A 14,038-nucleotide genomic window follows, 5' to 3' on the forward strand; every position below is an offset into this window, starting at 1 on the left:
GAGTCCAAATTTGAGATTTTTGGTTCTAACTGCCGTGTCTTTGTGAGACGCAGAGTAGGTGAATGGATAATCTCTGCATGTGTGGTTCCCACCGTGAAGCATGGACCAGGAGGTGTGATGGTGTGGTGGTGCTTTGCTGGTGACACTGTCAGTGTTTAGAATATAAGGCACACTTAACCAGCATGGCTACCACAGCATTCTGCAGCGATATGCCATCCTATCTGGTTTGCGCTTAATGGGACTATGATTTGTTTGTCAGCAGGACAATGACTCAACACACCACCAGGCGGTGTAAGGGCTATTTGACCAAGAAGGAGAGTGATGGAGTGCTGCATCAGATGACCTGGCCTCCACAATCACCCGACCTCAACCCAATTGAGATGGTTTGGGATGAGTTGGACCGTAGAATGACGGAAAAGCAGCCAACAAGTGCTCAGCATATGTGGGAACTCCTTCAAGACTTGGAAAAGCATTTCAGGTGAAGCAGGTTGAGAGAATGCCAAGAGTGTGCAAAGCTGTCATCAAGGGAAAGGGTAGATATTTTGAAGAATCTAAAATATATTTTGATTTGTTTAACACTTTTTTGGTTACAACATGATTGCATATATGTTATTTAATAGTTTTGATGTCTTCACTATTATTCTACAATGTAGAAAATAGTAAAAAACTTGAATGAGTAGATGTGTCCAAACTTTTGACTGGTACTGTATATGACCAGAGAAATGTTGGATTCAGTGTCTATAACTCCCTGGTATTCCTTACAGATGACAACACAAAAGAGTCAGTATCTACAGCCGGTTGGTGACAGCCAGTCAGGACATGAGCTAGCTAGCTACAAGCAAAAACTGGTAAAACCCATCTGTACCAGTCTAGTTGCTGAGGTACTTAGGTGGTCTCTGACCTTTAAAAAAGGCCCAGTTAAATGTGTTCAGCCCTCCATTGACCTAACTGGGACACTGGAAACCATAAATTGCCTCCTTGCACTAAATAACTGGTTGTGCCACCTTTAGCTGCAATGACTGCAACCAAATGCTTCCTGTAGTTGTTGATCAGTCTTACATCGCTGCAGAGGAATTTTGGCCCACTCTTGCATGCAGAACTGCTTTAACTTCTTTGGGATAGGGGGCGGTATTTTGACGTCCGGATGAAAAGCGTGCCCAAAGTAAACTGCGTGCTACTCAGGCCCAGAAGCTAGGATATGCATATAATTGGTAGATTTGGATAGGAAACACTCTAAAGTTTCTAAAACTGTTAAAATAATGTCTGTGAGTATAACAGAACTGAAATGGCAGGCGAAACCCTGAGGACAAACCACCCCCCCCCCCCCCCCCCAAAAAAAATCATCCTACCACTGATTTCAATGGCGAAAGAAAAATGTTATTACCTTTGCTGTTCTTCGTCAGAATGCACTCCCAGTACTTCTACTTCAATAACAAATGTTGGTTTGGTTCAAAATAATCCATAGTTATGTTCAAATATCCTCTGTTTTGTTCGTGCGTTCAAGACACTATCCGAAGTGTAAAGAAGGGTGACGCGCCTGACACGTTTCGTGACAAAAAAATTGTAAATATTCCATTACCGTACTTCGAAGCATGTCAACCGCTGTTTAAAATCAATTTTATGCCATTTTTCTCGTAAAAAAGCGATAATATTCCGACCGGGAAACCGTGTTTACGTTCAAAGAGAGAGAAAATAAAAACATGGGGTCGCCTCGTGCACGCGCCTCAGTCTCATTGTCCTCTGATAGACCACTTACCAAAGGCGCTAATGTTTTTCAGCCAGGGGCTGCCTCGACATCATTCAGCTTTTTCCCGGGTTCTGAGAGCCTATGGGAGCCGTAGGAAGTGTCACGTTACAGCAAAGATCCTAAGTTTTCAATAAAAAGAGTCAAGAAGCCCAAGGAATGGTCAGAGAGGGCACTTCCTGTACAGAATCTTCTCAGGTTTTTGCCTGCCATATGAGTTCTGTTATACTCACAGACACCATTCAAACAGTTTTAGAAACTTTAGGGTGTTTTCTATCCAAAGCCAATAATTATATGCATATTCTAGTTTCTGGGCAGTAGTAATAACCAGATTAAATCGGGTACGTTTTTTATCCGGCCGTGCAAATACTGCCCCCTACCCTCAACAGGTTAAGGCAAGTTGTCCAGGTCCTGATGAAGCAAAGCATTCCTAAACCATCACGCTACCACCCCCATGCTTGACCGTTGATAGGATGTTCTTACTGTGGAATGCAGTTTTGTTGACTCAAGTTTGCCAAAAAGCACCTGGAAGCACCTGGATGATCATCAAGACTCTTTGAAGACTGTTCTATGGACATATGATTCAAAAGTATAACTTTTTGGACGACATGGGTCCCATGGGCCTACTCCCGACCGCTGTCCCAATCAAAACGATGCTGAAATTATCATCTAGTTGACCACATGCGGGTAGGCTATTCCTTAAAATGTATTACAACGATTGGATAACTTAGGGAGTTTCAGTATGCAACAATATAATTACATGCCTTCAATTGCATTAGCCTACTTTATTCCAATATTTTCGTCATTCTGTGATATTTATTCCCACAGTAATTCTTTATGGATCCATCCAGTTGTGGTTAAGAAAACATTGCATGCTTAGTGGTGGGCTATGCGAAGAGATAGAAGTGACATGCCTTGCAAAGTTTAGAACTGGCAGGAGGATGGTTACCTGGGGCTACCTAGCAACCATCAAGAGTTTAACAGCGTAGCGTGTGCCAATGCCTCCTCAGCATTTACGGCTACCGTAATTTCCGGACTATTAAGCGCACCTGAAAATAAGCCGCACCCACTGAATTAAAAAAAATATATTATTTTGAACATAAATAAACCGCACATGTCTATAAGCTGCAGGTGCCTACCGGTACATTGAAACAAATTAACTTTACACAGGCTTTAACGAAACACGGCTTGTAACAAAAATAAATAGGCTTTGACGAAACACGGCTTGTAACAAAAAGAAATAGGCTTTAACGAAACACGGCTTGAATCAAAAAATTAGCAGTAAGCTTTAGTTGTCTTTTTGCACTGAGTCAATTCCTCACGCTTCTGTTTCCAACGTCTTATCATCGACTCATTAAGACCAAGCTCCCGTGCAGAAGCTCTATTTCCTTTTCCAACAGCCAGATCAATCGCCTTCAACTTGAAAGCTGCATCATATGCATTTCTCCGCGTCTTTGCCATGATGAGGGTGACAAAATGACTACCGTAATCAGAATGATGGGAAGTTTGAGAGCGCTCGATTTAATCTAAACAGTAAACAAAAAAGTTGTTTGACCTTAACCCGTTCGGCAATTTCATTGGTCTAATGAAAGCTTGATGCCGCCAAAAAACTGAGCACGTTTTTTTGGAAAAATCCATATATTAGCCGCGTCATTGTTTAAGCCGCGAGGTTCAAAGCTGGGAAAAAAGTTGCGGCTTATAGTCCGGAATTTACGGTACATATCATACTAAACCGTAGGCAGAAGTTTACCAACATTTTTACTAGGTCGTTACGCGTAAATAAATGTTTTGGCTTTGATACCAACAATACCTCTCAGATACAACAAAAATGCGGAAAATAGTTGACAGTATGGTAAAGTTGTCGGAAAAACATCTTCGTATGAAAGGAATATTAGACTCACTCAATCAGGGGGAAGTTGTGGTGCCTTCAGAAAGTATTCTCACCACCCCTTGACTTTTGACACATTTTGTTGTGTTATAGGCTGAATTTAAAATTGACAAAATGTAGATTTTTTTGTCACTGGCCTACACAAAATACTCCATAATGGCAAAGTGGATTTTTAAAAAAAATTTTTTTTTACAAATTAATTCAAACTGAAAAGCTGAAATGTCTTGAGTCAATAACTATTCAACCCCTGTGTTATGGCAAGCCTAAATACATTCAGGTCACTTAACAAGACACATAATGAGTTGCATGGACTCACTCTGTGTGCAATAATAGTATTTAACATGATTTTTGAATGACCACATCATCTCTGTACCCCACACATACAATTATCTTAAGGTCCAGCAAATTTCCAACACAGATTAAACCACAAAGATCAGGCAGGTTTTCCAATGTCTCGCAAAGAAGGGCACCTATTGGTAGACGGGTACAAATAAAAAGCAGACATTGAATATCCCTTTGAGCATGGTGAAGTTATTAATTATCAATACACCCAGTAACTATAAAGATACAGGCGTCCTTCCTAAGGTGCCGGAGAGGAAGGAAGCCACTCAAGGATTTCACCACGAGGCCAATGGTGACTTAAAACAGTTACAGAGTTGAATAGCTGTGATAGGAGAAAACTGAAGATGGATCAACAACACTGTGGAATGTTGTTGTACTTACTCCACAATACTAACCTAATTGATAGAGTGAAAAGAAGGAAGCCTGTACAGAATATTCTAAAACGTGCATCCTGTTTGCAACAAGGCACTAAAGTAATACTGCAAAACATATGGCAAAGCAATTCACTTTTTGTCCTGAATACAAAGTGTTATGTTTAGGGCAAATCCAATACAACACATTCCTGATTACCACTCCATATTTTCAAGCATTGTTGTGGATGGGTCATGTTATGGGTATGCTTGTAATAGTTAAGGATTGGGGAGTTTTTCAGGATAAAAAAGAAACAGAATGGAGCTAAACAGACAAAATCCTAGAGGAAAACCTGGTTCAGTCTGCTTTCCACCAGACACTGGGATTTTTATTTTTTATTTTTTTTTACAAGCATTTCGCTACACTCACATTAACATCTGCTAACCATGTCTATGTGACAAATAAAATTTGATTTGATTAATTCACCTTTCAGCAGGACGGACAATAACCGAAAACAAAAGGCCAAATCTACATTGGAGTAGCTTACCAAGAAGGCAATGAAAGTTCCTGAGTGGCCGAGTTACAGTTTTGACTTAAATCTGCTTGAAAATCTATGTCAAGACCTGAAAATTGTTGTCTAGCAATGATGAACAACCAATTTGACAGAGCGTGAAGAATTTGGAAAAGAATAATGGTCAAATGTTGCACAATCCAGGTGTGGAAAGCTCTTAGAATCGTACCCAAAAAGACTCACAGTTGTAATCGCTGCCAAAGGTGATTCTAACATGTATTAACTCAGGGTGTTGAATACTTATCTAATGAAGGTGTGAGTGTTTTAGTTAGTACACATTTATTTTTATTTTTTTACAAATGTTCACATTTTTCTTCAACTTTAACATAAGCGTATTTTGTGTAGACAGTTGAATCCATTTTAATCCCACTTTGTAAGAACAAAATGTGGAAAAAGTCAACGGGTGTGAATACTTTCTGACGGCACTGTATATCTATGTGCGTGCGTGCACCCATTTAGCCTCAGTTACTTGGCTCTCCTAGCTTCACCTAGCCCACTCCCTGAAAGCTACACCCCATCTTTGATTTCAGGTGACATCAGGTGAGAGAGAACGCTCGTTAAGGATGACCTGAGGGGTTGCTTAAGGGTTGCTAAGGTTATAGTTCAGACACAGTGGTAGGATTGTCAAACGTTTGCCTGCCGACAGTACTTTGTACCTCTGAACAGTGTCGGCAGTCAATCTCTTTAGTATTCACATAGCAAAGACCTTCAAGTCGTCAGCTACTCAGCCTTATTAAAATACTCCAAAACAGAAGGTGGCAGTAGTTTTGTTTGACAATGCATGTCCGTGTATGTTGCTTAGCTAGTTCATGGGTAAAAATACAAATGGTCAAGATTGGTCTAGATTCCAAAGTTAGCTAGCTAGCTGCGCTAATGTTGTTATTTTGTAGAAAACTCTTGTTGATACTAGCCAGATAGCCACAGCTAGATAACTGCTTAGCAAGATGACGAAGAAACTATTTAATTAACTTTCCATAATACCATACTGCCAGTGCCAGCCCATAGCCAAATGCTTAGCTAGCTAGCTAATGTTTGCATATTTGCTAGCTAGCACAACATAGATTATTAGCTAGAGACATTGCAATAACTCCGCAGCTAACACAGGCAGCAGTTTCATGAAAACTAATCCATTGTGATTTAATTAAAATATCAATACCTACCCTGCTCATGCCCAGTAACAGCTACTGTTCTTCCTACTATTAACAAGAGGCCAGCCAGAAAGTCTCTCTTTCAACCAACAAACCAGCCAAGCCAAGCCCTACCTAGCCCATCCAAGAAATGCAGCAGGCAGGCCTGTATAATCATCAATAATACAGTGATATCTCATCATATCCCACCAGTTCACAGGGTGACGCTTGGGCCACACACTAATCACTGAAATACACTTTTCTTTTATCCTCCTTTATGCTGTGGTCAGGGACAGGCTGGGTCCATTCACTAACAGGATAGTATTATAGTCTTCATTGTGTCCACTCAACACAATAACAGTTGTGGGTATGGGGGTATCGGTCTGTGGCTGGCATATGGGCTATGGACCCTGTGTGTTCATATGATACTCTGTATCAGCCAGTGCTTCGTCTGGCTAGCTATCATTAGGTATACAATGCATTCAAAACAGCTATCTAGATCAGTCCCTTGTTGCTTGCATGGCTTGCTGTCAATGTTGTTTTGTAAGAACTTATCTAGCAAACTGGCTTCAGACTAATATGGTCAGGTAAACACACTATAGAGCCCAATCCAGACACCCTTGCACTGGCCCCAGTGTTTCCTGGGAAGCAGACACAAACAAGCTGGTCCAGGATTGGCTCATGTTTGGCCTGGTTCCAGCAACTCCCCTCTCTCATTCCCTTCTCCCTCCCTTTCCCTGCCTGCAGAGCAGACTACATACTTGGCCCAGCCTTATGCCAGTCAGAGTCAGACCAGGCGTGTATCCCAAATGGAACCATATTCCCTATTGGCCCTGGTAATAAGTATTGCATTATAGGGAATAGGGTGCCATTTGGGATGCATGTCAGACCAGCGCCCCCAGCCCTCGCCCCCCAGAACACAGACTGACTGACTGGGTCCATATCTTGACTGTAGGACTCTCTGTTCCCACTGTTACATGGCTTAGAAGGAATAGGCTTTACAGACCCCACGCAGACAGAGTAGAATGCAGCTAGAAGCAGATTAGAAAGAAAAAAAAAGAAGAAAAAAAACTTTCCACACAAAACAACAAACGTTTATTTTATTATTGGTACGTTTCAGGTAGATGTTCAGGTGTGTTTCAGGTGTGAGGGGCTCGTCTACTTCTCTGTCTGCTGGCCTCTGGAAGCCCCAGGTATGGAGCGTTCTCCTCTCTCCTCTCCTACTTTCCTCCTCTCTTCTATACCTCCTCTCCTTACCCTTCTTCTCACCTGTACTCTCCCCCTGTCCGGTCTTCTTCCCTCCTCTCTCATATCCTCCCCTACTCCACTTTACCCTCCGCTCTCCTCTCCCTTCCAAAGGAGCCAAACTGTCTGTACCTTATCACTACAGAACGAGGCAGCGCAGGCCAAACAATACATTCCACAGGCGTTGTCTGACTGCATCCCAAATGGGATACTATTCCCTATTTAGCGCACTACTTTTCTGGTCAAAATTAGTGCACTATTTAGGGAATAGGATGCCATTTGGGACATAGCCTCTGTCTGTCATTGAAAGTCGTTGAGCCTGATAGGTGGAGGAGTAACAACACAGGGCCGGCTCTGTTGATATTCAAATGGAGAGGAGGGGGAGTGGGGACTGGGCTCACAGAAGACTGGGAAGGAGAGTGAAAGGCAGGGAGGGATGTAGAGGGAGATTGAAAGCCAGGGAGGGATGTAGAGGGAGAGTGAAAGCCAGGGAGAGATGTAGAGGGAGAGTGAAAGCCAGGGAGAGAGGGAGAGAACCTGGTAGAAGGAGATGAAAAAAGGGAGAGAGACTGAGAGAAAGGCAGAGACAGAGGGAGGATGGCTAGCAGGCAGGAAGAGAGGGACAGACAGAGACAGATACAGAGGGAAAGGCAGAGAGAGGGAGGCTGGACAGCAGGCAGGGCGAGAGAGGGGCTGGCCCCTAGCCCTGGATGGGTCCTTTGTCTCTGCCTAGAGGCTGAGGGCAGAGGTCTGAGACACATAATAGGGACAGTCTGGCGCTGCTGGGACACTGTGGTGTGGGGAAGAAACATCAGCTAGATATCCCTGGGGCATTCTCACCTTCTGTTAACCCTTTCATATAGATAAAGACAGACGGCCAGGGACATCAGCATGTCTGGCTGACTCATTGACTCACAAAGTGTCTACCATGCTGGTCTATGTCTAATTCTATTTCCATGTCTAGGTCATTCACCACTTATATGCTAATATATGTCTAGTCTAGTTGATCTGTATGTGTAATAAAACCAGTGACTCTGTGTGTCCGAAGAGAGATAAAGTCAAAACCGGAGCCCTTGATACACGAACCCAGACTAGATCCCTTGAGACCCAGATGTCCATGGACATACATCCTTTAACTCATTTTAGACTATACAAGTCTACCATGTTCTTCTATGTCTAGTTTTAGTCCATCTGTATAGAACCAGTGACTAACTAGACTATGTCCTATCATCATGATTTTTATTGATTTTGATTTTATTTAACCTTTATTTAACTAGGCAAGTCAGTTAAGAACACATTCTTATTTACAATGACGGCCTACCCCGGCCAAACCCGGACGACGCTGGGCCAATTGTGCACCACCCTATGGGACTCCCAATCACGGCCGGATGTGATTCAGTCTGGATTGGAACTAGGGGCTGCAGTGACGCCTCTTGCACTGAGATGCAGTGCCTTAGACCACTGTGCCACTCGGGAACAGACATAGACATAGAATTAGACATAGACCAGCATGGTAGACATGGTAGACACTGAGTCAGCCAGACATGCTGATGTCCCTGGCCGTCTGTCTTTATCTATATGAAAGGGTTAACAGAAGGTGAGAATGCCCCAGGGATATCTAGCTGATGTTTCTTCCCCACACCACAGTGTCCCAGCAGCGTCAGACTGTCCCTATTATGTGTGTCAGACCTCTGCCCTCAGCCCCTAGGCAGAGACAAAGGACCCATCCAGGGCTCAGATGATAATGGTAAAAGGAAGTCAGAATTAATCATTTGAACTCCACATCCACACATTCAGCTGCTGTCGAACCCACCTCCTGTGATTCACTTTTATTAAATCGGCTTGTTAGATAGCCAGTAAAGATAGATAATCAGTTAGATAGCCTTTCCAACTATTGTCCAATTTTCTAGTACTCTACCATGCAGGGCACTAAATAAAAAAATGTCATTGGTAGCACTGGTGCGCTCAACTTTAAAAAGCTAGGAGCACTACATGAAATTTAGGAGCACCACATGAAATTTAGGAGCACCATAAGCAGATGTTTTGCCCTAGAAACTAATATGAAGCACTGTAAAGACATTTGTTTATTATAAAAATACCTGTCATTGATATGACTAAGTCATTTGTGGAATATTAGGTTTCTGCATTGTGTAAAAGCAACATTTTTCCATTGAAAATGTTACTGTCTCTTTACAAAGGTCAGCTTTGTGACGATGACATGCAAGAGATGTGTCATTCAGTCATTGCAATGCTGTGATCTCCTGAAGAAGCTATCCCTTTTACATTCTTTCTGTGCCCCCAAGTGTTTGGATAAACTGCTAAAGTTAGATAGCTAGCCAATGAGGTAACACGACTGAACAAAGTGTAAACAAATGGTTAACAACCGCCCACGACATGGTTTATTATGGATGTAAAATGGTCCCGGCAATCTGCTATAGCAGGTTCTCCCAAACTCTGACCTGGGGCCCCCTTGGGTGCACGTTTAGTTTTTTTGCCCTAGCTCTACACAGCTGATTCAAATAACCAACTCATCAAGCTTTGATTATTTGAATCAGCTGTGTAGTGCTAGGGGCCTAGTTTAGGAAACCCTGTACTACAGGAAGATTAAAAATAATAATGTTGCGCTGATAATATGGGTCAGATCCTTTGACCTGGTTGACAAAGCCATTGTCGCTGTAGTAATGTGGCAACCTGTCACAATGGGTGGCTTGTGGATTCAGGAGAGGTGGAGTCAGGCGCAGGAGACAGAATGATTCCGTGAATGAATTTAATACAATATCCACATGGAAAATATGAAAAAGTTATGGAGTGCAAGGTGTGCAGAAAGAAACGCACCACCCTTAAAAGAACGTAACCAGGGACGCAGCCCAAAACGAATAACGTAACTCCAAAAGGCAAAATACAGAACCTCATAACAAAAACACACCCTGACATACGAACAATCCCGCACAAACAACAAACCTAACTAGCTAGCCTAAATACCCTTCCCCACTAACAACTAACACAAAACAGGTGCGCAACTAACCTAGGCCTAACTAACAGAACGTGAAACATAAATCGATGGTAGCTAGTAGGCCGGCGACGACAACCGCCGAGCGCCGCCTGGGCGAGGAGGGGCGCCACCTTCCGTAGGTGTCTTCACACAACCACAACGCTACTGAATCCGCAATTCCTTTTTTCTCAAGGGCACTCAAACAATGGTACAGCGAAGCCTTATCATTACAATTATTAACTGGGAGATTTTTTCCCCCTAATTGCACAGTGCTCCCAAAATTAAACTCCTGGTCGCACAGCAAAATATTGAGTCGCACTTTAGAGCCCTGCTACCATGCCGTCTCAATTTAACAAATAGCTAGACAATGCTCTATATAAGTGCTTTGTGAGGGCATTTGAAGACTTATTGATAATTTCATACAGCATTAATCATTAGCCTATTCATTTTTATTTGGAAGATAAGGCCGTGTCCCAAATAGCACCATATTCCCTATATAGTGCACTACTTTTGAAAATAAATATAAAAAAGGGCACTATATAGAAAATAGATGCCAATTGGGACACAACCCTAAATAAAATAAGGGGAATGAGTGAACACAGACAGACAGACAGACAGACAGACAGACAGACAGACAGACAGACAGACAGACAGACAGACAGACAGACAGACAGACAGACAGACAGACAGACAGACAGACAGACAGACTGGGTGACAGGGTGACAGGGAGACTGGGTGACAGGGAGACTGGGTGACAGGGAGACTGGGTGACAGGGAAGTGATGAGTATCTCTCAGGCAGAGCAGACTGAGGCAGAGTTGAGCGATGGAAGGATCGACCTAGATTATCACACTGCAGTGGTAATATTGTGTCAGGATACATCAGTCAAGTGCAGCATGATATCATTACACTAAAGAAGAGATGAGAAATAAAGCGACACTAGCTGTCAATCAGACCAGTTCCATAACCTGCATAGACAGACACACCTAAAGTACAGAAAAGATACTTGCCTAGATAAAGGATAACGCAGGGGTTCTCATGGGCTACATACGGAAGGTGTTGATACAGGAATCCTGTGCTACAGACACTGAATACTGTACACAGTACAGTATTTGAAAGAAAACAAATACCATTTAAACTCAGGTTGTCCTATATGCTACATAGAGAAATGCTGAAACGGAGGGTACTGAGATGTACAGGAGGAGGATATGGCTGGTTGCCAGACAGAATATCCCTTAGCTAGCTAGTTACAGTAGTAGTAGAGACAAATGCCTTCTAGTTCCAATGACATGAGACAGAACATGGAACATATAACACATGATGAAACACTCAATTAAGGCGTCTGGGCGCTGAAGATGGACCCCGTGCCTAGGATACATATTTCCTCCTTGATTATTGTATGGATGGGGAATTTGTGGGTAGGCGGCGTCCCGCGGCGAGAGCAAGGTAATGAGGTGCTGCTGTCAGATTTATTTCTCTCCCGGATTACGCATCCCAAATGACACCCTATTCCTTATATAATGCACTGTCAAAGGTAGTGCGCTATATAGGGAATACGGTGCCATTTGTGACACAGGCAGAAGACAAAGTGTCGGAGCGATGGCATCTTCTTGAAATGCCATTACCTGCAGAAGCATATTTACCAGGCAGGAAGGATGGCTGTGATGGGAACATTAATGCTAATGAAGATTTGAGCTGGTCTTTGTCTTAGCTCATCCTCATCCCTAACTCCCCAGTCCCAGACAAGCTCTCAACATCCCAGCCCATCCCTTTCTTGTAACTCCCAGCCTCTTTCCTCCTCCCCATCTCCCATCCTATCCCCCATCCCCAGCTCCCATCATTAGCTCCCAGCCCCATCCCACATGAATCCCTATCCCCATCCCTGATCGCTCCCACCAAAAGTAATCAGATTACGTTCGGGTAATCTAAAAGTTACATGACTAATTACAATTTTGGACAGGTAACTAGTAACCGTAATGGATTACATTTAGACAGTAACCTACCCAACCCTGTGTGTGTGTGTGTGTGTGTCTATGGTGTTACCTTGAGGCGGTCTTTGAGCAGAGAGTCTGCGCACGTCTGTCTGTGTGTTGGTCTGGGTTCTTAACTTCTTTGGGATAGGGGGCAGTATTTTCACGGCCGGATAAAAAACATACCCGATTTAATCTGGTTACTACTCTTGCCCAGAAACTAGAATATGCATATAATTAGTAGATTTGGATAGAAAACACTCTAAAGTTTCTAAAACTGTTTGAATGGTGTCTGTGAGTATAACAGAACTCATATGGCAGGCCAAAACCTGAGAAGATTCCATGCAGGAAGTGCCCTGTCTGACAATTTGTTGTCCTTCTGTTGCATCTCTATCGACATTACAGCATCTGTGCTGTAACGTGACACTTTCTAAGGCTTCCATTGGCTCTCTAAAGCCGACCAGAAAGTGGAATGGGGTGTCTGCTGTCTCTGGGCAAAGTATAGGAGCAGAGTTTGTAAGTGGTCAGCCTGGGGACAGTGAGACTGGAGATGCGCGGTCACGAGAACTCGCCATGTTTTTCTTTCTCTCTTTGAATGAATACAACGTTGTCGGTTGGAATATTATCGCTATTTTACGAGAAAAATAGCATAAAAATTGATTTTAAACAGCGTTTGACATGTTTCTAAGTACGGTAATGGAATATTTTGAATTTTTTTGTCACGAAATGCGTTCGCGTGTTACCCTTCGGATAGTGACCCGAATGCACGAACAAAATGGAAGTATTTGGATATAACTATGGATTATTTGTAACCAAAACAACATTTGTTGTTGAAGTAGAAGTCCTGGGAGTGCATTCTGATGAAGAACAGCAAAGGTAATCCAATTTTTCTAAAAGTAATTCTGAGTTTAGGTGACCCACGAAGTTGGCGGATGTCAAAATAGCTAGCCTGTGATGGCCGATCTATGTACTCAGAATATTGCAAAATGTGCTTTTGCTGAAAAGCTATTTTAAAATCGGTCATAGCGATTGCATAAAGGAGTTCTGTATCTATAATTCTTAAAATAATTGTTATGTATTTTGTCAACGTTTATCATGAGTAATTTAGTAAATTCACCGGAAGTTTTCGGTGGGTATGCTAGTTCTGAACATCACATGCTAATGTAAAAGCTGTTTTTTTATATAAATATGAACTTGATTGAACAAAACATGCATGTATTGTATAACATAATGTCCTAGGAGTGTCATCTGATGAAGATCATCAAAGGTTTGTGCTGCATTTAGCTGTGTTTTGGGTTTTATTGACATATATGCTTGCTTGGAAAATGGCTGTGTGATTATTTGTGTCTATGTACTCTCCTAACATAATCTAATGTTTTGCTTTCGCTGTAAAGCCTTTTTGAAATCGGACAATGTGGTTAGATTAACGAGAGTCTTATCTTTAAAATGGTGTAAAATAGTTGATTGTTTGAGAAAATTGAATTGTGGTATTTTAGTTGGTTTTGTATTTCGCGCCGTCATTGGCTGTTGGCTACGGGGTTCCGCTAGCGGAACGTCTGTCCTCAACAGGTTAACTGGAGGCGGTCTTTGGGCAGGTTGTGTGTGTGTGTGTGTGTGTGTGTGTGTGTGTGTGTGTGTGTGTGTGTGTGTGTGTCTGTCTGTCTGAGTGCGAGCATGTGTGTGTTACTTACCTTGAGGCGGTCTTTGGGCAGGGCCTGTGCTCCCTTCATGATGACCTCCTGAACCCTCTCTACTGACAAGTCTGTCCCTGCTGCCTCAAGACGCTGGCTGAAGAAACCTATCACCTGG

General features: G+C 42.7%; 1 protein-coding gene across 2 annotated transcripts in view; it reads right to left on the reverse strand.

The window, feature by feature from the left end:
• LOC106561256 (dymeclin) overlaps positions 1-14,038 on the reverse strand; it is a 167,273-nt gene that overhangs the window by 3,383 nt on the left and 149,852 nt on the right. For both annotated transcript variants that reach the window (XM_014125013.3, XM_082978818.1), the window contains one exon: positions 13,921-14,034. In XM_014125013.3, the coding sequence (XP_013980488.2) occupies positions 13,921-14,034 (114 nt within the window). The remainder of the gene's footprint in view (positions 1-13,920; positions 14,035-14,038) is intronic.

Source organism: Salmo salar, chromosome 01 (assembly GCF_965601325.2).
Source record: "Salmo salar chromosome 01, fSalSal1, whole genome shotgun sequence".
NCBI lineage: Eukaryota > Metazoa > Chordata > Actinopteri > Salmoniformes > Salmonidae > Salmo > Salmo salar.